The sequence below is a fragment of the Choloepus didactylus genome, chromosome 3 (assembly GCF_015220235.1).
Source record: "Choloepus didactylus isolate mChoDid1 chromosome 3, mChoDid1.pri, whole genome shotgun sequence".
In the NCBI taxonomy this organism is placed as follows: domain Eukaryota; kingdom Metazoa; phylum Chordata; class Mammalia; order Pilosa; family Megalonychidae; genus Choloepus; species Choloepus didactylus.
The window spans coordinates 9,382,318-9,404,576 of record NC_051309.1 but is presented as its reverse complement, the minus strand read 5'-3'; the positions used below and the strand labels follow the sequence as shown (position 1 = coordinate 9,404,576).

General features: G+C 46.4%; 1 protein-coding gene across 4 annotated transcripts in view; it reads left to right on the top strand.

Annotated features, from left to right (window-relative positions):
- The window catches only part of SLC2A9 (solute carrier family 2 member 9), a 234,658-nt gene that overhangs the window by 152,564 nt on the left and 59,835 nt on the right, over positions 1–22,259 (top strand). For all 4 annotated transcript variants that reach the window (XR_005215825.1, XM_037829396.1, XM_037829397.1 and 1 more), the window contains exons 9-10: positions 11,622–11,723; positions 12,879–12,954. Coding sequence is in view for 3 of the 4 variants with exons in the window: in XM_037829396.1 (XP_037685324.1) it covers positions 11,622–11,723; positions 12,879–12,954 (178 nt within the window). In the remaining variant the exon portion in view is untranslated. The remainder of the gene's footprint in view (positions 1–11,621; positions 11,724–12,878; positions 12,955–22,259) is intronic.

Sequence of the window (22,259 nt, the reverse complement as noted above, 5' to 3'; positions counted from 1 at the left end):
CTACCACATTAGAGGAGAAAATGGAAAGAGGTGGTGAAGCAGAAGGGGGGCAACTTTGGGCCCTGCACTTACTAGCTGGGTGACTTTGGGCCAGTGACTTAATCTGTCTGATCCCCAGTTTCCTCTTAAGTAAAGTGAGGACAATAACAGATCTATACCCGAATGTACATCGCAAGGATTATGTGATAAATCCCAGGGTCTGGAATAGAGAGGGAACTCAACAAATGTCATTATTATTTAGATTAATACTCACAAAGAGAACCAAACATACACTGCACAATAAGCTGAAAATACCCTATTGCCTCCCTGAAGATCAGAAGATGAAACTGAGGCCAATGCATTTATTCTTTCCACACTAAGTATCTTAGTTTCCTGTGGCTGCTGTGACAAGTTACCATGAGTTGGTGGCTTCAAACAACAGATGTTTATTGTCTCACAGTTCTGGAGGCCAGAAGTCTGAATCAAGGCAGGTCCCTGCTCCCGCTGGGAAGAATCTGTTCTGAGCTCTGCCCTGGCTCTTGGGGGTCTGCCGGCAAATTCTTGGGCTTCAATTCCTGCCCCAGTTTTCACATGGCCATGTTCTCTCTCTCCCTGTCCAAATATCCTTTTCTTAAAAGGGCATCAGTCATTTGGATTAAGGGCCAGGATTTAACCATGGCCGGGAGACACAACTCAACTCCAAATATTTACTTGGTGTTATGGGCCCTGCCCTGGAGAACATGAGCTTGTAGCAAGCAATAGCCATACAAATAAATAAATTACACTGTATTTTAGAAGGTGAAAGATGCTATGAGAAAGAACAGTGGAGCAGGGAGAGGGGGATGGAGAGGTGGAACAAGGCATAACCACAAGTCCGTGCCCTGCAGCCCACCCTCTGACCCCTTGGTTGTGCACTTCTTCCTTTGGATTTGGGACCAATCAGTTGTTGGCATTCAGCAGTGTGTCTCTTCCCTGGCATACCTTATACCATATGATCCTTTGGAGAACTCATGGACTGCACTTCTTTTCCAGGGTAGGTTTGTTCTGGTTGGCCATCATTTCTTTCCAAACTACAAATGAGCAGTCTGGCCATAGGAGACCTTCCGAGCTGATGTCTTTATTTCCAACTCCAGGCATCTTTGAAGGCGCCCTTGTTTTCTCTCCACAATGAGATGGAGATGTTCCGGGTCATCTTTGATTCCTTTGCTCCAAACCTGAAAGAGCTACAGGATAACGTGGAGACCTAAATCTAGGCACCAGGATATATACACTGTAGCTACTTCCCATGAACAGCAGGGGACTTGGGTTGCTGCCCCTTTAGGGGCAATGTAGAAAGTTGATCTTTATGCCAAAAGTGCATCAAAAATCGACACCTCTAATTTACTACTATCTCCCCTATTTTCTTTTGCCTTGCTCTATAATGAGGGTTTTTTATAAAATGAATTTTCTCTTCTTTCAACCAACGTTGATATACTGTCCTGTCCTGCCCAATCATGTATTAAAATTATGTATAGTCTTTCTGAAAGATGTAAAAAGTCTCCATTTTCATTTTCTCATTTTGACCTTTGGTGAGCACCCTGGGTTGGCTTGAACCTGTGCAGGTCCAAACCCATCCCCCAAAGTGAGCATCCCCATCACCCAAGTGCCAATCTGTGAAAAAAAAGGGAACCCAAGCCTCCCCCACCTCACCCTGGCAACACCAGAGAGGACACGTGGCATTTCAGGTTGGTAGGGAAAATACAAACAAAACTAGCCATTCAACTGTTTTCTAAAATTTTCTACAATTCTTAGTTCTTATGTGAATAAGTCTTTATATATCCTTCATCTAAAGGCAGCTTCAATGTTGAATTCCAATTGCTTAAAACCTTTAGCTAAATGCAGTGGTTATAACCTCAGGATTGTGCTAGTCCAACATTCCAAAAACTAATTAAATGCAACAGAAAATAAACCCAAGTTAATATCAAGAAGTAATGAAGACTCTTAAAGCTTTACTAGAGACTTCAGGTAAAATGATTTCCGTGTGTCCATAGGCTCTTCATGATATTTTCTGGAATTCACAAAGACAAACTTATTTGGTTCATAACACATTTTAGTTGCAGTTTCATGTTTACCTAATATTCACACACACAGACACACACACACACACAGACACACACACACACACACACACAATCAAGTACCAATCAGGATAAAGGTATACTTTAAGATTTTTCTTGTAAAACTAACTATGGGAAAACCATAGAACATTCTAGAGCATAGATCAAACTCCTTGCATGGATTAAAATACACAACATCCATATCTCCAAGCTACATTCTGCACTACCTGCAGACAAGAAAAATCAATTCCCTCTCTTTCAGGTAACATGATGGATACTGCCTTTAAGTTCCCCACAAGAGAGAATTGTTTTGCCAAAAGCAAACCAGTCCAGCAGTCTTGGGGTTTCTGCTTGGATCAGGGTGGGCCACAGGCAGGAATTCATCTCAAGTGCCCACGATGTATCACATGTGGCCCTGGTCTACATGATCCTCAGGACCTCACAGCTGCTGACTTCCCAGATGTTTATGGAAGGTAACACTAAAAGTTTCTCTTTTGCAAGTCCGATTAGCACCAAACAATGGGATTGTACATTTAGACAGGGAGGAAATAACCACCTCAAACTTACAGGAGCCTCCTTTCAGGGCCACCCCAGGCTGTTCAATCCCCCAATAGACGATGGGTCCAGAGACCTCAGGATGGGCCTCTGCTGTCTTCTGCATCCTCAGCTGAGTTTTCAAACCAGCTCCTCAAATCCTGCCCTTTCCCTGAGGCTCCTGATTCTTTATCCCCCACCAAATTTCCTCTGATTTCTGACCCCATCTCTGATAGCTTACTCCAGCATCTCTGCATCCGGAATGCTCCCACAAGCTTCCCGTATCAAAGGAAAGTGAGACTGTGATTCCTGGTAGACCCAGGGTGGAGAGTGCCCCTTTGTGCTAACTCCAAGTGCCAGCTGCTCCCCCTGCCCTCTCCTCCTGCCCTCTCCCCCTGCCACCAGCCCCTCTCTGCTGTGCGCTCCCGAGATCAGAGCACTGACTTCCGAGTCACGTGGCCATCTAGTGTCTCTCTCAACTCCTTTTCTTTAAAAGCCAATTTTTTCTTACCCAAATTTGAGAACAGTTTAGATTTATGATCACAAAGCTCTTAAGAACCAGCTTTTCATTTTTTAAGAGGGGCAGGTGAGTGAGGGTTGCCCTGCACATAGAAGCCACAGAACCTATGGCCTCAAGTCAAGATTCTAAAGCGATCCAAGAGGAAAAGATTTTCCCAGGACTGGAGGTCTAGCCCATTGCCTGCCTTCCCTTCTATTTCAGTTGGCCCTAATCCATGTCTGATTTAGCGCTTTGGTTGAAATGTTTTAAGACCATTTTAATTTATTATACTTAATCATGTATCACCCTGGAATGGTAATAACTTAAAAAGTCACTTTTTTTTCATTTCTCATAGCTTTGGACTACACAGACACCAAGTATCTCATACAGTTTCATCTTTAAACAGGAATTTCTAAACCAAGTTTGTCCCAATTAACTATCTTTAATTTTCAATTTAGAGGAAACCAAGTCCAAGTAGAAAATTGTTTCAGAGACCCTGCCCCAGAACACCAATTTCAAAACTCCATTAACTTGCAGCTTTCCATGGTCAGACAGAGATTTGTAAAAGCCAAGATTGACTCTTACATATTTAAAACAGAATGACTTGCCTTTATAAGAACAACAGGGAGTTGGGAGAGGAAGTTCCCCCTAAAGAAAAGCTGCTAAGTAGACTGAAAATAATGTCTATTATGTTATTGCAAACAGTTACTATTAATTAAATAAAGCTTTTAATTGAACTTAAAAAAAAAAGTTATAATGGAGCTTGCGTTTACTTCTCTTTGATATCTGCCTCTGCTGTTTTCCCCTGCAGAGAGTTGGTGATAAAGCATTCTCTTCCTTTCTCCCACCCTCCTGGAGCTAAACGTTGTTGTTGATTGAATTGTGGACCCCAGTTTGCACATGCTCTTTGTCTCGGTCCACGTTCTGGTGGGTGTGGAACCACTGTAAATAGGATCTCCCCAAGACCATACTTCAGTTAAGGGGTGGCCCCTCTGAGTCAGGTTAGGCTTTAATCGGGATTATTGGAGTCCTTTATAGGCAGAGTGAAAGTGAGATGGAGAGAGCAGCCACCGGGAGCAGCCAGCAGCTGGAAGTCAGTGGAGCCTGGAGGAGAAGAAAGACGATGCCAGCAGCCAGCCCCAGAACACCACAGTCTTTTTAGAAAAAGTAAATAGTGCAGCAAGCCTGGCACTCCATCAGACATGAGCTCCCCAGGAGAGGGGACTCTTGTCTTTTTCTCGTCTGTGCCCCAGAGCCCCCACTGGAAGCCATCAGTGAACATGGAAACTTGCACCAATGAATGAAGGAAAGCTTTGGGACTGGGCGTATGTTCTTGGGATTTGTCTCACTGACAGTGGATAGAGGCAGTGTAGCCCAGTGGTTAAGAGCAACACACGAGAGCCAGACTGCCTGGGCTTGAAACCTTGACTCTACCACTGTGTGGCCCCAGGCAGTTGCTAAACCTCTCTGAGTCTCAGTGTCCTGACATAATAGGAGACAATGACAGTGTCTCCACCAAAGGAATATTATGAGGATTATATTATCAATATAGGTAATGCATCTGGAACAATGCCTTATAAACACTAAGCACTGTAACAACATTTGCTACATGATAACCAAGACAGCATGGTATTAGCATAAGATGGCCTTGCAGGTCAACAGAACAGAGTAGAGTCCAGAAGTACAAAAGGTGCAAAGTAATTCAATGGGGAAAGGACAGTCTTTTCAACAAATGGAGCCATAAAACTAGATATTCATGTTGAAAAACAATGAACAACCACCCACACTGACGCTATACACAAAAGTGAACCCCAAATGGAACATGGACTAGACATAAAAGCTAAACCGGGGGGGCACCTAAGATGGCGGCTAGGTGAGACAGGACAAAAAAATCTCAGTGAAAAATACTAGATAAAAACCAGAAGGTGACCCAGAGTACCGGTTTCAGCGATGTGCCAGTTGGATGAAGTCTCCTAGTATCACCGGGGCTGTATAATTGGTGAAACCAGGAGTCTGCGTTCCGAAACGAGTGAGTAGGCCGGCTAGAAGACCCGCAGCCACGCTGCAGTGTGGGGAAGCCAGGGGTTGGTGGTTGGAGACAGACTGGTTCTTTTAAAAAGAAAAAAAAAAAGAAAAAGGGAAAAACCCAGGAGCGGCTGCAGTTGTGATGGTGGAAATTGCGCAGCAAGACACGACAGGAGCGAGCTGAGCCGGCCTCTCGGTGTCGGCCGTGGAGGATAGCTCACGGCAGACACCCTTGGGACCAGGGGAGTACAGGGGAGAGCCAGAGGGAGGGAGAAACCCCACGGCTCACAGCTGGCTCCCCGGAGGGCTGGATAAACTCCTGCCCGGAGCCATACCCACAGCCCAGAGCTGCGCCAGTTGTCCCGGAGCTGAGAAGGAGGAACTGTGTGAAGGGGGGATGCTGAGAAGCCCCGTTCAACCATTTTTGTCGGGCTGAGAGCGCCCCTGCACGGCCCAGTGGCCCGGGGCTTCCCTTGAGGGACGGTGCACAGTTGTGACGTAGCACAGCCCTCCCTCAGCAGAGGTCCTGGAAGATCACAGCTGAGAAAGAGGATCCGCTCGGAAAACCCAGGGATGCTGCGCCAAGTCCGGTGGTTTGTAGGTCAGCGAGAGAAAGGGTCTGGGACGGATCCGAAATGAAGGCTTAGACTCTTGCAGCGGCCTTGAATCTCCGGGAACCTGGGGGATTTGAATGTTAAAGCTGTCCTTCCTCCCTGGCCACCCGGACACACGCCCCACATTCAGGGCAGACGGCTCTAGCAACACACCCAAACTGAGTTCACCAACTGAACCCCACAAGAATCATTTCCCCACACACCGTGGGGACAAGGTTGGGGAGAACTGACTTGAGGGGTATAGGTGACTCACAGACGCCATCTGCTGGTTAGTTAGAGAAAGTGTATGCCACCAAACTGTGTTTCTGAAAAATTAGATTGGCATTTTTTTTTTTTACAGCTTGAAAGAACAGTATCAAGCAAAGCAAATGCCAAGAGGCCAAAAACAACAGAAAATCTCAGTGCATATGATAAAACCAGACAATATGGAGAACCCAAGTCCAAACACCCATATCAAAATATCAGAAGACATACAGTACTTGGCTCAATTAATCAAAGAACTACAATCGAGGAACAAAAACATGGCAAAGGATTTAAAGGACATCAAGAAGACCATGGCCCAGGATATAAGCGACATAAAGAAGACCCTAGAAGAGCGTAAAGAAGACATTGCAAGAGTAAATAAAAAAATAGAAGATCTTATGGAAATAAAATAAACTGTTGGCCAAATTAAAAAGATTCTGGATATTCACAATACAAGATTAGAGGAAGTTGAACAAAGACTCAAAGTCCTAGAAGTCCACAGAACAGAAAATGAAAAAACAAAAGAAATAATGGAGACAAAAATCAAAAAAATCAGAATGGATCTCAGGGATATGATAGATAAAATAAAACGTCCAAACTTAAGACTCATTGGTTTCCCAGAAGGGGAAGAGAAGGGTAAAGGTCTAGAAAGAGTATTCAAAGAAATTGTTGGGGAAAACTTCCCCAACCTTCTACACAATATAAATACCCAAAGCATAAATGCTCAGCGAACTCCAAATAGAATAAATCCAAATAAACCCACTCCAAGACATATTATGATCAGACTGTCAAATACTGAAGAGAAGGAGCAAGTTCTGAAAGCAGCAAGAGAAAAGCAATTCACCACATACAAAGGAACAACACAAGACTAAGTTGTGACTACTCAGCAGCCACCATGGAGGTGAGAAGGCAGTGGCATGACATATTTAAAATCCTGAGAGAGAAAAATTTCCAACCAAGAATACTTTATCCAGCAAAACTCTCCTTCAAATTTGAGGGAGAGCTTAAATTTTTCACAGGCAAACAAATGCTGAAAGAGTTTGCCAATAAAAGACCTGCCCTACTCCAGATACTAAGGAGAGCCCTACCAACAGAGAAACAAAGAAAGTAGAAAGAGATATAGAGAATTTTAACAGACATATATAGAACCTTACATCCCAAATCACCAGGACACTCATTTTTATCTAGGGATCACGGATCTTTCTCCAGAAGGGACCATAGACTGGGACATAAAATAAGCCTCAATAAATTTAAGAAGAAAAAAGAAAATTGAATATATTCAAAGCACATACTCCAACCACAATGGAATACAAGTAGAAGTCAATAATTTTTTGAATTGTAACTCCACTATTTACTTTCTACAAGATATAAAATACACAAACTCTAAGGACAAATTAGTGGTTTTCAACTCAATGTAAAATATGTAATTTTTGACAAGAACTATAAAGGTGGGGGAATGGAGGAGTATAGGAACATAGTTTATGTGTCCTATAGAAGTTAAGCTGGTATCAGAGAAATGGGGGAAGGGGCAATGGGGAGTTAAGAAATGAGTGTAGGGTTGCTGTTTGAGGTGAAGGGAAATTTCTAACAATGGAGGGTGGGAAGGTGATAGCATTACAACATTCTAAATGTGATTAATCCCACTAATGGAATGCTAGGGAGGGAGTGGAATGGGAAGATTTAGGGTGTATATATGTTTCCACAGTTGAGAAAAAAAAAAAAAACAGTCTAAATAGACAACAATTGAATGCCAAGGATGACCCTGGATAGGATCGGACGATGGAGGACAGGAGGCTCAAAGGGACACAGTTGAGACATAAGGAAAAGGAAATATAGAATGCAAGCTTTGTATCATTGTTGAATCTCTTGTACTTCTTAGCTGCGCTTAATGGGATTGCATAAAAGAATGTTCTTGTTCATGGGAATTGTATATGAGAATTATAGTGTTTGTTCAAGGATATGTGCAGCTAGCTCTCATATGTTTCAGAAGACAGAGCAATAGATGATGGATGATAGATAGGAAGGGAGGGAGGGAGGGAGGGAAAGAAATAGCGGTGGGACAACATGTTAAAGTTTGTGGATGGGGGTATTGGGGGGGGGGTCAGGGAATGCTGGAGTTCTGTGTGTGGGGTTTGTATGGTTTTTGCAACTGTTCCTGTAACTTTGAATTTATTCCAAAATAAAATGTTAAAAAAAAAAAAAAAAAAGTTAAACCAAAGGAGAAACAATGGGTAATGGAATTCCTCAAAATTAAAAACTGCAGCTATTTGAAAGACATTGTTAAAGAAATTAGAAGGCAAGCCACACACCCTGGGAGAAAATAGTCACAAAGCACACATCTGACAAAGGACTTGAATTCAGAATTTATAAAGGACTCAATCAAGAGTAAGAAGAACAAAAACCCACTTGAAGATAGCAAGAGATTTAAACAGGTGTTTTACAAAAGAAGATATTGAAAAGGTCAAAAATAAATGAAAATATGCTCAACATCATTAGTCATCAGGAAAATTAAAATTAAAACCCACAATGAAATACCATTGTACACCATTAAGATGGTGCAATGAAAACGACTGATGATACCAGGTGTTGAGGAGGGTGGGAATTTACGGCGATACAACTCCCCTTTTGGAAAAAAGTTTGGAAATTTATTATAAAGTTAAACATACTTGATCCATTCAACCAAGCCATTCCACTTATAAGTATTTGCCCAACAGAACTGAAAGCGTATGTCTCCACGAAGATGTGTACACCAATGTTCATAACAGCTTTATTTCACAAGAGCCAAAAAGTGGGAACACCACAAATGTTCATCAACAGGGGAAGGAAAGGAGACACAAACTGTAGTGTATCCTTACAATAAAAGGGGTGAACTACTGATATATACAATAACATGTAAAAGCTCAAAAACATGATGCATGATATAAAATTCTAGAAAAGATAAATCTGTAATCTCTTCTGAGAGAAAGCAGATCAGTATTGGCTGGGGCTAAGTGAAAGGTGACTTTTTGGAGTGATGAACATATTCTGGATCTTAATCGTGGTTGTGGTATATGGTGAATACATTCCAAACTGTATAATTTAAATGAATAGATTTTATTGAATGTAAACTAGTTGGTTTTTTTTAATCCTGACCAAAAAAAAAAAAAAAAAAAAGAAGTCCCGTGTTATTCCACCAGAGGGTCTGGCATTGAGGGGGCAGTGGGTGGTAAATGGCTGTTGAATGGATGAATAACCCTGTGGCTCGGAGACCCCCCAGAAGGGTTTCTTGGACCATGGGGAATCCAGCAGTCTCCAGCTGACGTCAGTGACCTTCAGAGGCTGCTGCTCGTCTTGAGTTAATGTCTTCACGAACGATTTTAACATGGAGTGGAAAAGCTGTGTTTAATCCCTTCTGACAGGCTGAACTTTTAATGGGGCCTGAGGCCAGGAGGCAGCAAGGAGCCTGCAGACTGACCCTAGTTTCCCACTGGGATAGAGGCGGTGGGTGGTTTTCATCCCTTCTTTCCCTTTCACAGCCATTTCCTTGGTGTATTCTCAAACCACCTCTGGAGACTTTTCACAAATCAAGGAAAAGACGTCCAGCTTTATGTTGGCCCAGGTTACTGATATATCTGGAGACTTGGGGGAAACAAAACAAACCACCAGATCCCCTCAGTGTCCCTGAATGTCAGCTTCATGGTGTAAGACGGTGGTTCTCGCTTTTTTTGTGTGTGCTAGATCCTCTGCAGGAATAGCACATCCTCTGTCAATTACTGAAAGCCTCTGTGATCTGCAATTTCAGACCCGGTGTGTTCTTTGCCTCTTGTTTCATGGCTCCCCTGCAAACGCAGTGCTCCTATTGCTATGTTCCAGGTGGGGAAATCCAGGCTTAGAGGAAGCTCCGTCACCTGTCCCAGGTCACAGAGAAAGCTAAGTGAAGAGCCAGGACTTGAACCTGGGTCCACGTGGGCTCAGGCTCCTGCACCTCTGAACACCACCTGTGCTCTGTTCTGCTCGGTCAGGGGTCAAGGAGGCCAAGTTTAGAGGCTTAGGTCTGCCCCTGCTCCCCAGGCAGCAGAAGAAACACCTTTCTGACGGCGAGTACTGATGCTTTTCGGAACAGGCAGTTGTCGGGCAGGCGTGTTTTCTCCCTGGCTTTCTGCCCCAGCGCCTTCTGCCTCCCTAAGTTTCATGCAGAGGTGACAGGGAGCCCTGGGCTTGTAGGTGATGAGCTGCCTGCAAGGCCTGCCCTTGAGATGGGCAGCCGCCACTCAGCCCTCCGTGCCCACCCCGCCAAGTGGAGCAGCCGGCGCTAAGCTTGGGGAACACGCCCATTTGCCCAGAGAGCATCTCATCACCCACCCGTGTTGGAGGAGGGTGTGAGGAGAGAGGAAAGAGGGGAAGCTCTGAGTACTCTGCAGCAAGACTCCTGTAGCGAGAGACCCTGCCCATCTCAGTGTTCAGTCTCCTGAACTTGAAGACAGCACTGGGGCTTCTCTGGCTCCGTGGCCCTTGGCAGTGTTGCTGCTTTCCCTTTGTCCAAGCCAGATTGCTCACCTGACCCAGACTTTCCAGCCCCCAAGACTTTGCTCTAACTGATCCCTTTGCCTGACAAGCTCCAGCACATACATCTCTCCTGCTATTTGTTGCCTCCTCTAGAAAGCCTTGCCTGATTGCCCAATCCAGAAAAGCCATGGATTTTGATACACATGCCCTGGGTTTAATTCCTGGCTCTTGCATACTGGCTGAGTACGTGATGTCTGTTGGCTTACTCCAGCTCTCTGACCATCAGTGTTCTCGCCTGGATGCCTGGCATGTGTTTGCATGCAGTCTCTTATTTAACCTACCCATCCCCTGAGCCACCCCGTCCTGGAAGATATTTTGGTTCTCATTTCATGTGCTTGAAGTTTGGACAGCTGGAAAGAGGCAAAAACAAGATATAAGCCCAGTTTTCCATGTCTCTGAAACTTGGCTGCCATCATTATTTTTCAGGGCTGTTGGTGTTTGAAGGAGCTCAGTGATAGCCCTGCCCTTGCCCAATTGAGAGACAGACTCAGGGGCCAGTTGGAGGCAGATCAGTCAGTCCTGCTCCTGCTAGATGCTGATTATGGGGGGCACAGCTTACAGGTCTGCAGCCAAGTGGGCTTCCTAGCATGATGCCCTAGCATGTGATACCCCCACTGCTGGCACAGGCAGAGCAAGAAGCAACAGAGCAAGAAACCCACTCCCACCTTGGGAGTCTGCCTCTATAAAATCTGCAACATGGAGGCAAACAGAAATGGAGAACACTCACCCCCTGTGGGCAGGTGGCTCTGAGCGGGGAGGAAAGGGCTGCAAAGACCACGTCCAGTTTCTTCCTGCAAACTCCCTACCAGATGAGCCCACCCTCCCCTAACCAGGAAGATTAGAATGAAATGCAAATATACTGACACAGACTAGGTGCCCAAATGTTACTTTCTTCTCCCTCCCCTTCTTGCTTTCTCATACAGACCTGCTGCTCTCCTGGCTAAGGCTGTGGAGAAACAGGCTGGACTGTGTCACGGGCAAAGCCGGCCTCTAGCCACAGCCCCGTGGCCAGGTCCCAGGGCCACGTCCCCTCTGCCGGCTGCCTGAAGTGGAATGACTCTCTCTCTCTCCTTTCCCCTGACCTAGGGCTTGGTCATCGAGCGCCTGGGACGGAGACCCCTCCTCATTGGCGGCTTCGGGCTGATGGCTCTCTTCTTTGGGGTCCTCACGGTCACACTGACGCTGCAGGTGAGGGTGTGGGCTTGCCCACCTGGATGGGGGTCAACTGGAACTGGCTTCCAGCTTCCATGCTTGGAGCCTTTGGCTTGGGGGTCCCCACTGTCTACAGACAGCTCTCCCTATGGCTTCCCCAAGGGACACCTCGTCCCCCAGTCTGCTGGGTGCCCTCAAGGAGGGGAGCTCAGTGGGGGGTCCTTGGACTGGGAGACAAGAGACCTCAGTTCTGGTCCTCTCGCTGCCACTGAAGGGCTGTGTGATTTTGGGCAAGACATGTTTCCTCTCTGAGCCTCAGTTTCCCCATCAAGGAATAAAGAAGATTGCACTGGACGACCCCAAGGTGTCCCTTCCGGCTTTCACACTCCGGTGCGGGTGGAGAGGGTGTGGGAGGCCGTCCAGAGCCGGGCACCTTCGCCATGGCTCCCTCTGTACCCGGTGACGAGGAGCAACAGCTCCGGAGCCAGACCGCCTGGGTTTGAATCCGGCTTTCCAGCCTTCTTGCTGCAAAACTTTTGGCAAGTCGCTTGACCTTTCCACTCCTCAGGGTCCCATCTCTAAAATGGGGGCAATCACCCCAAAATCCAGGAGTGTTGCGACGATTGAAAACTCGCTTTCAGCACTTGGAACAGCGCCTGGGCCACGGCAAGCACTAGGCGAGTGTGCGTGTGTGTTGGGGGATGAGCAAATTCAATTAGGAAATTGTTTTCTTCCCCTTTTATAGAGATAAGAAACGGAAGCATAAACATAAACAAATAAGCTGCACAAGACTACACAGCTAGGAAATGGCAAAGCTGCTTTACATAGTAATAGTGATAACTAAGAGAAATTCTTATACAATGAGATAGTGCTTATAAAAACTTCTCACATTGCCCACTTCAGGCTAAGCTCTCAACCATCAGTGTGAGTTATTCGTTTATTTGCCACCTGCTGCATGCCGGGACCATGCTCAACTCTTTGCAGGCGTCGTTTCAGCTCATCTGCACAGGTGTAAAATAAGCGGATGGAATGACTTAGGGATTATCCTCATCCGCTTTCCATGGAGCTTACCCTGGGGCTCAGAGACGTAAGGTGACCTGTCCCAGGCCTCGCAGGTGGCTGAGGTGGGGCTGGGGTGGGGGCAGGAGCCGGGGCCTCCTCACCTGCCCACAGTGCTGCTTCTCCTTGCAGGACCATGCCTCCTGGATCCCTTACCTGAGCATCGTGTGCATCCTCGCCATCATTGCCGCCTTCTGCAGCGGCCCAGGTAAGGCACCCGTCTCCCTCCCCAGCCGGCCAGGGGCTCCTGGAGCGGCCAGGCTGGAGGGTTCTCGCTGTCCACACTGGGGCCTGGGGCCCCAGAAGCAAGGCCTGATGGGGCGGGGGGAGCGCTGCCTTCCCTTTGGTCCTATCTAAAGGCAGTGCACTGCCTTCCTTCCTGTCCAACAGGGGGTAGGTAATCCAGAAACCCCAAAATAAGTAGCGATGATACACAACACAACCATCACGATTAACACTTGCCAGTGGCATGAGCCAGATATCGCATGAATTTGTGATAATGATGCTCAGTTTACAGCTTGTGGTCTCAGAGAAGTCACAGCTTACTGGGGGAGATGTAATAATAATAAAAATAATAACGATGGCATGCCTAAGACCTGTTGAGTGTTGACTCCGGATCCTGTTGAGTGTTGACTCCGGGTCCTGCTCAGCTAAATGCTTGATGTTCGCTAACTCGTTTAAGCCTCATGGCAGCTCTGGAGAAAGTGGAGGTGGAAGGCGACTTGTGTAGCGTGAGTAGGTGGTGGGGCTGCCTTATTCCCAGGCCCCCACATTTCGTGGTACCTGCGTGAGCGTGGAGTCTGGAATATTCTCAGCCCTACTGGGATGTTGTTCTCCACGGAGAGCCTCTTACCCAGGACTCACTTCCAGCACGGGCTCTGCCGTTTTCTAACCATGCGTCCTCGGGAAAGACCATTCCTCTTCCTGGGCCTCAGTTTCCCCTCTGTAAAACAGCAGGGTGGGATAAGACTGAGGGCCCTGAGGTTTCCGGGCTGCGTGTCTGTGTCCAGCAGCGCGACGGGGAAGGTGGGGGTGGGACGTGTGCTGAGCCAGTTGTGCAGGCCTCTTCCTGGGATGATGCCCGCGGGTTTTCTCCGTCTGGGTTTCCGTGTTGATGACACCCAAGCTAAGTTTCTAGATCAGAACAACTAGCCCAGCACTTCTGTAACTTCCTTTGTGTTGCTGATTTACATGGGCCATATCCTGCTCCACCTTCTTTCACAATTGTGATGGATGAAAAGTGTTTGTCCCCATCCGGGAGGTCGGGATGTGATTTTGAGATATGGGGGTGGGCCACACAGTGATGGGGGAGCTTCGGGTGCACACACACGTGCACACACACACACACGCTGTGCAGCAATCACAGTCAGAGCATCTGGAGGAGAAAGGACAGACGTTTCCAGGGAAGACAGCAAAGCAACAGGAGGGAACAGGGAGAAAATATTGCAGGTGATGACAGATTCAAAATTAATCTAACCCTGTAGCACCCCCGCATGTCAAACTCCAGGGAACAACACTCACGCTGTTTCTGTGGGTTCAGTACCCCTGGAGTTCTGCAGCCAGTGGTTCTATGCTAGGCCTGGGAAACACTGGTCAGTAAAAGATGCATGCTTTTGTGAGTGTGTGTAAGAGTGGAGTCTGACATGGCAGCAGTGTTTTTCAAAATGAAGCCTTGAGGGAGAGAGAAAGTGGAGACAACAAACAAACCCCTGTTCTGCAGGATTCCCGAAGCTCCTGGGGAAGCAACAGCTGGGTTTTAAAGGTATCAGCTAAAATAGGAAGGTGGCATTAGCCAGTTGCATGTAATAAACAGATTAGTTAAGCTAATCTTATACCCTTTGTTAGGGAGAGAGCAGGAACAAAGTTTCGTCCAATTCAAATCAATAACCCCAAACATTTATTGAGCACCTGCTGTATGCCAAGCTGGGGGTGGAGGGAATGGATAGAATAGAAACAGATATTAAAAACCTTAAAGTCCAAATTGAAGCATTTGTATTTGTTATCACATATATCCACCCAGTCTTTCATCCATCCAGCAGATACACTGTGCATTGATTGTGCACTTGAGCTCTTTGTTTACTGACCAAAAATAAAAAGTGTTTGTTTCTAACCCAAACTTACTAACTTAAAAAACAGTTCCAAGGTCACTGACCAAGGAAAATAACTCCTAATAATACAGTCCTGAGCAATATGCCCTGGATGTCTCATATTTGCTAGTCTAAAGTCTGAACCGTTTTAACAACAATGTATTAGTCAGCGTAATGCTAGCTGCTTAACAAATGCACTCCAAAATGCCAGTGCTCTAACCCAATAGAAGTTCATTGCTCACTCATGTAACACTCCATTGCTCATGTCCCTGGTTGGTAGGTGGCCTGGACCCAGTCTCCTTCTGTGTGACAGCTCTCCCAGCCCCTAGGAAACCATCATCTGTGGCACCTTGTTTTGATTTCCTAGGCTGAGCAAATACCATGAAATAGGGGTTGGCTCAACCAATGAGAATTTATTAGTTTATGGTTCTTAGGCTAAAAGAAAGTCCAAATCAAGGCATCATCAAGGCGATGCCTTCTTCCTGAAGATTGTGGTGATCTGGGGCTGGCTGCCTGCGATCCTTGGCTCCTCTGCCACATGGGAAGACACATGGTGGCATCTCCTGGCCTCTCCCTTCTCTTCCAGGTTTCATTGATTTCAGCTTCTTACTTCCCGTGGCTTTTTCCGTCTGAATTTCTCCATCTGTCTGAATTTCATTCTGCTTGTAAAGGCCTCCAGTAATAGGATTAAGACCCATCCTGATTTGGCTGAGCTACACCTTAACCAAAGTAACCTCATCAAGAGGTCTTACTTACAATGGGTTCACACCCACAGGAATGGGTTAAATTTAAGAACATGTTTTTCTGGGGTTCATAGAGCTTCAAACTCCCAGACACTCTGTAGGTAGAAGGGGAGAAAGACTGTTGAGAAAGCTTCTTATGAGCTTTGTAAGTAACATCATCTCTTCCACTTATATTCCAATGGTAAGAAAGAGTGGCATGGCCAAACCTAGCTGCGAGAAGGGCTGGGAAGTGGAGCCCCTGGCTGGGTACATTGACCAGCAACAACTCTGCACGGTGGAAGACAGATCTCAAATTCTGATGGGCAGCTCGTCATCTCTGTGGTATGCAGGAGCCATGTGTCAAACACCAGTTTGTGCCAAAGTGCCAAGCCTGGGCTGGGATCTAGAAAGTGCCCAGCAAGGACTCGTGGATGGTTGAATCACAACCAGACAACTCAGGCAGAGTGTGAGGGCAGGAACCCACACAGCTAGAGCTTTCTGAGGTGGAGGAAAGGGACATGCCAAACCCCTGGGGCATCCCAAATATGATTTGGCTAAGTCCAGGGGCAGGGGCTGGGGTCTCTCCAGGCCACCCCCTGCTCTTTTACCCCAGCCTTGCCACATCTAGTTACTGCTCACGATGTTCAGGCGTTAACCTTTCTTAAGCATCTACTTTCATCCCTACTCCGCACAGTAGCCTTGCAAATGAGGATAACCACTCCCATTTACAAATGAGGAAACTGAAGCCCAGGGAGGTTAAGGGGCTCCCCTGACACAAGGCAGCTAGCAGGATTCGAACCCAGATCCTCAATAACCTGTGCTCTTTTCCTCTCCGGTCCAAAGCATAAGAATTCACATCTCCGTGCTGCTCTGAACTGTTCATGCTACATTCACATCTGTACCCTAATCTAATTCTCACACCTGCCCTCTGGAAATAAGGAACATTGATTAAGCATTTACTATGTGCCAGGCTCTGTTCTAAGTGCTTCAATTCCCTTAACAAAATAGTATAAATTTGTACAAGAAGAACAGTCAGCTTGTCAAATTGAAATCACAAGAATCAGAGACCTTCCCCAGAATCAAACTTTACTAATAATTCATAGGATGAAGTCCAAAGACATCATATAGCTCCACAGGCTCTTCCTTGCCACACCGGAGTGCACTCTGGTCCAGATTTAACATGAGGTCTCTTTAAAAGGCCTGCGCAGTTTCACGTGCATAAAGGAAGTTAATTTATTCATGAAACTCCTCCATCTTATATTCTGATAATTACACAGCAGACTTTGCCATTTTCCTTTGGGCTATCACTATAGCTGTAAATTCTATATTTGTTTATCATAAGTAATCTAAAGAGACCAAGTATAACCTACTAAAAGCATTCCATAATCAAGATGCTCTCTTATCTTTTTAGTAAATACTATCATGAGGTTGGATTTACATATTTTCAAGGAGAATGGACTAGGTCACCTCTTCCTTTTTTCTTCTTTTCTCCCCTGTTCTAGATGATAGAACATGGGTTATAAATCAGCTGCTAAACATTTCCTTCCCCCAAATACTCTAGTTCCAATTTTACAGATGAGAAAACCAAAGTACAGACTGGCTAAGTAATTTTCCCAAAGTCACACAGCTAAGAAGGAGATGCTGGATTTGAATCTACATCATCTTTTTCTAGAACCTGTGATCTTAACTCTTACACATGCACATGGTCTTTGCTCATTATCTGTTTGCTAAAGTAAGTGGAATTAGACCCATTTTAAAACTACCTTGCAAAGGTAAAAACTGGTCAGAGGAGGAATAACCTACACAGAGAATTTAAGATAAAAGCAGAAAACTATTTTTATCTCACCAAAATGTGGTTACTCCTGATTGTCATAAATCAATCCCGTTCATGTCTACATGGAAAGACAGAATTTTGCCATTTGTATATAGTTGTCAGATCTTCTTGGCTGAAAGTGAATCAAAAGCATTTTGATTTTCATGGTTTCCAACTATTCCTGCTTCTAGCATCACCTTAACACATAAGTCAGGAGTGTCTCATCTTTGTCTCATAAACTCACAATCACCTAAATCACACCAATTAATGTTGAGTGAAGGCTGTGCTGACATATACAAAGTTTCAAGATGAATTGAGGCAGAATAGGACAGCACAGAAGTCTCAGAGCTGGATGGGGACCTCAAAGATCATTTGTCAGTTGAGGAAGCACTCCAGGGGCCCAGAGTGAATTAGAATTAAAGTGTCCTAAGCTTGGAAGAGAACATGAAGCTTTTCTAGTCCAGTCATTCATTGCAAACTTAAATCCCATCTATGGTTTCACTGCCAGGAAGTCCTCCAACCACGGCTTGATTGCTCCCCTAGATGGGCAACTCATTGCTCCATAAATCTGACAATTCTATTGTTCAGTGATAGGCAAGCTATTTTTGCTTATGTTTTGTATGACCCACAAACTAAGAATGTTTTCTACATTTTTAAAGGAAAACAAAACAAAAAAACATGTGTGACAGAATACATGTGGCCTGCAAAGCCTAATATATTTACTCTCTGACCTTTTACAGAAGAAGTTTGCCACCCCTGCTATAGTCCCTGAGCTCTGATTTGGAAGAGGGGGACATTAGCTAGCTTAAGAGGGAGGGAAGGAGGGCTTCCCAGGCAGTGGGAGCAGCCAGCAAAAATGCCAGAATGTAAAAAGAAGTTAATGTCAAAGGAGCCACAAATGAACCGCGAGGGCCGGAGCAGTGACCCTCAAACATTGCTGAATCACCCGGGAAGCTTTGAAAGTACTAATGCCCGAGCTGCACCCAGGACCCACCAAGCCATAATCCCTGGGGCTGGGATCAAACCTCGGCATTTTCTGAAACCCCCTGTTGATTCCAATGTGCAACCAAGTTTGAAAAGCACTGGACCAGAGCTATGCTTTCCAAGGCTGGCTGAACATACTGCAATCACCTGGGTAGCCTAAAAAAAAGAAAAAAAAATTAAAAAAAAAAAAACATGGTATTTGGCCTCCTCAAATTCAGCTAAATCAGAGTCTCTGGTGGAGGGGCTCATGAGAGCTCTGGCCTGGGACATGGGGTGGGAAACTGAGACAGAGAGGGATGAGTCTGGGGGCATGAGCAGCTGGAAGCAGATCTCAGAGGGCCATGGGCCTTGTGCTAAGGATTTGGGATTTTATCTGCTGTCCACAGAGGTCTGTCAGGGGACTTTTAAGCATAAGCTTGATGGGGCCAGATTTGCTGTGAGGAGAATGGACCTGGGAGGTGGCTGGAAGGAGAACAAACTGGAGGCAGAGACACCCTCCCGGGGTCTGTCTGGCCATAATGCAGGCTGTAGAAGACGGACCAGGATGGAAGTGGTTAGCCTGGGAGTGGCACCCCAGCAGGCAGACCCACAGATGTGGCCTCTGTGACAGATGCGGGTCACAGAGGGGAAGTTCCACACGTCATAGGGTGATCCCAGTGCTTCTCAGACCATCTTTATCAGCATTTATTCTCAGAGAGAAATAAAAGCTCCAAGTTTGTTTACCATAAGCAATCTAAATAGACCAGGTGCAGCCTACTGAAAGCAATCCAACTCAAGGATTCCCTTGTGTTTCTGCTAGTTAACACCCTCATGCAGTTGGATTAGCATGTTTATAAGGAGAGTGGGCAGAGAGAGCAGGAAATGTTGGCACTGTTTCCCAGGAAAGGGCTGGCATTCTCCCCCCACCATTTGCACAAGCCAACTTGGCCTCATCCACAAACCCATCTCAAGGGCTTTGCTGACCAAAGCCACAAAGCGTTGCCTTCTCTGTTCTCTCCAAGTCCTCATCCTGCTTGCAGTGATACTGATTTCTCTCCCAGTGCTTGGACCAGTTGTTTTCTTATTGTAAAACATGCCAGATTTACAGTCCTTTAGATGCTGTGCTCTCCATCACCATCTGGGGGCTTCCTCAAGGGAAAGCCAGCTGCCCTTCTTGAGCCCCAATCAACTGTCAGCCCTAGACCCCTGCTTTCCAAACCCCCGTGTTCTCCCAGCCGCTGGGCCTCACTGGCTACTTACTGTTTCTGCCACAAGATTGGCAAGGGATTCAGCTGGGAAGCTGGGTTTAGAAACATCACTTAATCTCACACTGACCCTGCACAGCCTAAGAGCCCAGGGAAGTCACCTGTCTAAGGGGGCTGCTATTTGGACTGTGAAATCCCCTTGTATGCTTCCAAGTGAACAAGAAGGAGCAAATCCCAAGAGGAACTACTCTGGAAGGTGGGCACCAAGATCCTACGAGGTGGATGGCTGAGAGGGCCCTCATTTGGGGCTGCCCTTCCATGGTTAAATGAGAAGGCTCACCCTCCCAGGAGAGAACCCAAGCGCTTGCCTGCGGCAGCTTCTGTGATAAACAAATAAATTAAAGGAGACTTGACAGGGAGTTGAAATTAGGTGAAGGGGAAAAAAGACAACAAGGAAGGCCAATTTCTTTCTACATATTTTATCTCTCTGCATAACCCCAAGGCAGTGGCAGAGAAGTATAATAAATGGGAGCTTTTTCTTTGGATTAAAGCAGATTGTCACCAAACATGCCAGTTCCATTTTGAAATATCTTGCTTTGCCCTCACTCCATCCCTGACCCTAAGTTAGGCCCCCTTGGGAAAGCTTTCATGCCAGTGTGGGGAGCAGATGCACCCATGTTCTCCCAAACAAGATGGAATATGGTCGCTGCTACTACAAAGGTGCAAAATGGGATCTGAGCTCTCGAGAAGGAGACAGGTGGAGCAGTTCTACCAGGGAACGTGCTGCCTGCTTCCTGAGCACAGGCCTGGCTGATGAAGGGGCTTCAGCTTGGATCATGTCATTTTAATCTGGAAGGACAGCCCGGCAGCACTCACCCGGGAGGAGACCTCTGCGAGCTTCCCTGCCTTCCTGCCATCCCCCTCTCTCCATGCAGCCATTCTCTCTGCTCTTCACACGTAGCTGCCCCTCGGCCATGCGTGTTCGCACATGCTGCCCCTCCTGCCCCCACCCCCTCCTGGAGCACCACTCTCATCCATCTGTTTAAGGAATGGCTTCTCATCCCTAAAAGTCAGCTCCTGCTGACTCCTGACTCTTTCCTAGAACTAGACAGCCCTGGTCTTGTGCCCCCAGCCCCTTGTGTGTGTGCCCTCAGCCCCTGAATTTGCTGCAAGTGGAGTTTAGACCACCAGGTATCAGACTGGCCATGGTTAGTTGTTTCTCCTAATACCTGAGGGTGCCTCAAGGACGGGGACCTGTTTCCGTCACCTCTGTATCACAGACACAAAAGGCAGAGCCTAGCAGTAGTCACCACTCAATACATGATGGTATTTTTCATGCATTTGTTCAACACAGACTCCATGAGTGCTGGCCATGGGCCAGGTGCAGAGCCAGGAGTTGGAGATAAAGGATGAACAAGGCAAACAGTGTCTCTGCCCCGTGGAGGAATAGTGACTTGCAGGGCTCTATGTCTGCTACACTTTATCCTCATAGCAGGCCAAGCACTGTGGATCTCTTGCTGTGGCTGACCACGAGGGTTCACTGAGGGGGGAGGGAAAGGGGGCTGCAAAGGGCCACTGGCCAGGGCAGACCATGTTAAGTAAGGATCCCAGCCAGGCACCCAGACCTGCACGTGGCAAGCCCACCTGACAGCAGCCCAGAGAGGCCCAGAGGGGTAAAGGCCATGCTCAGCAGACCCAGGAGAAGAGACCAGGACAGGTATCAGCGGAGACTCAAATGAAAGAAAGAGCTAAAACCATACCTTTGCTCACCTTTGAACGCCAGCCAGCCACCCCCCATTCTAGGGAAGGAAAAAAGCACTCAGTCCCTGGGAAAAACAGATGTGGAAATAAGTAATTACTGTTCCATGAATTTATAGGAGAGCAGGAGAGGGGAAGAAGAGGGAACCAGTGTTTGTTGAAGGCTTAGCATTTGTCCAAACATTCACATGCCATCCCTTTAAATTCTTGCACATCTGCAAAATTGGCTTCACAGTCTCATCACTGGTGAAGGTGGAGTTCCGGTTCAAGCCAGCTCTGTCTGCCTCCAAACCCCAGGCCAGGGCAGGCACTGACCAGGCCCACTGGGGGAGCTCTGCTCACCGCCACACTGCCCCTGGGAGGCGGCTCGGCCAGCAGGGAGCCCAGCCTTAGCTGTGGGCCAGGGTAGGGGCAGGAGTGCAGGCCCTGTCTGGGTCTGAGTGGCTACAGCAAGTCAGGGGCCAACAAATGTCAGGTCCTGGCCCAGCACCCAGCAGGTGTAGGAGCCCGGGAAGTTTCCACTTGTTGAATGAGTGAATGAACCATTGAACCAATGAAAGAGAAAATCCTAACCCCACCCAATCACATTAAATAGCCCTTAGATGGGAGTCAAATCAGATGCTGTTTCCCCTCAGAAGTTAGTAAATTATGTTATATTCTGTTGAATTATATTATTATATTATGAAAGTAGTATGACAAATGAATTAACTTCTAACTTTCCGGGCCAAGCAGAAATTATTGAGTAGAAGAAATATACATATGTATATATATGTGCATATATATATATATAAACATTAAAATAAATTAGAGCTATAAATTAAGAAACATCCTGACAGTCTATGGTCATAATTTTTGAAAAATTATTTAATGAAAATTAAATGGGAATGTCTTAAAAACTCAGGCCAAAAAAATATATATAGCTGTTTCTCAGGACACTGCAATATCTCTAACATGAATTTCTATAG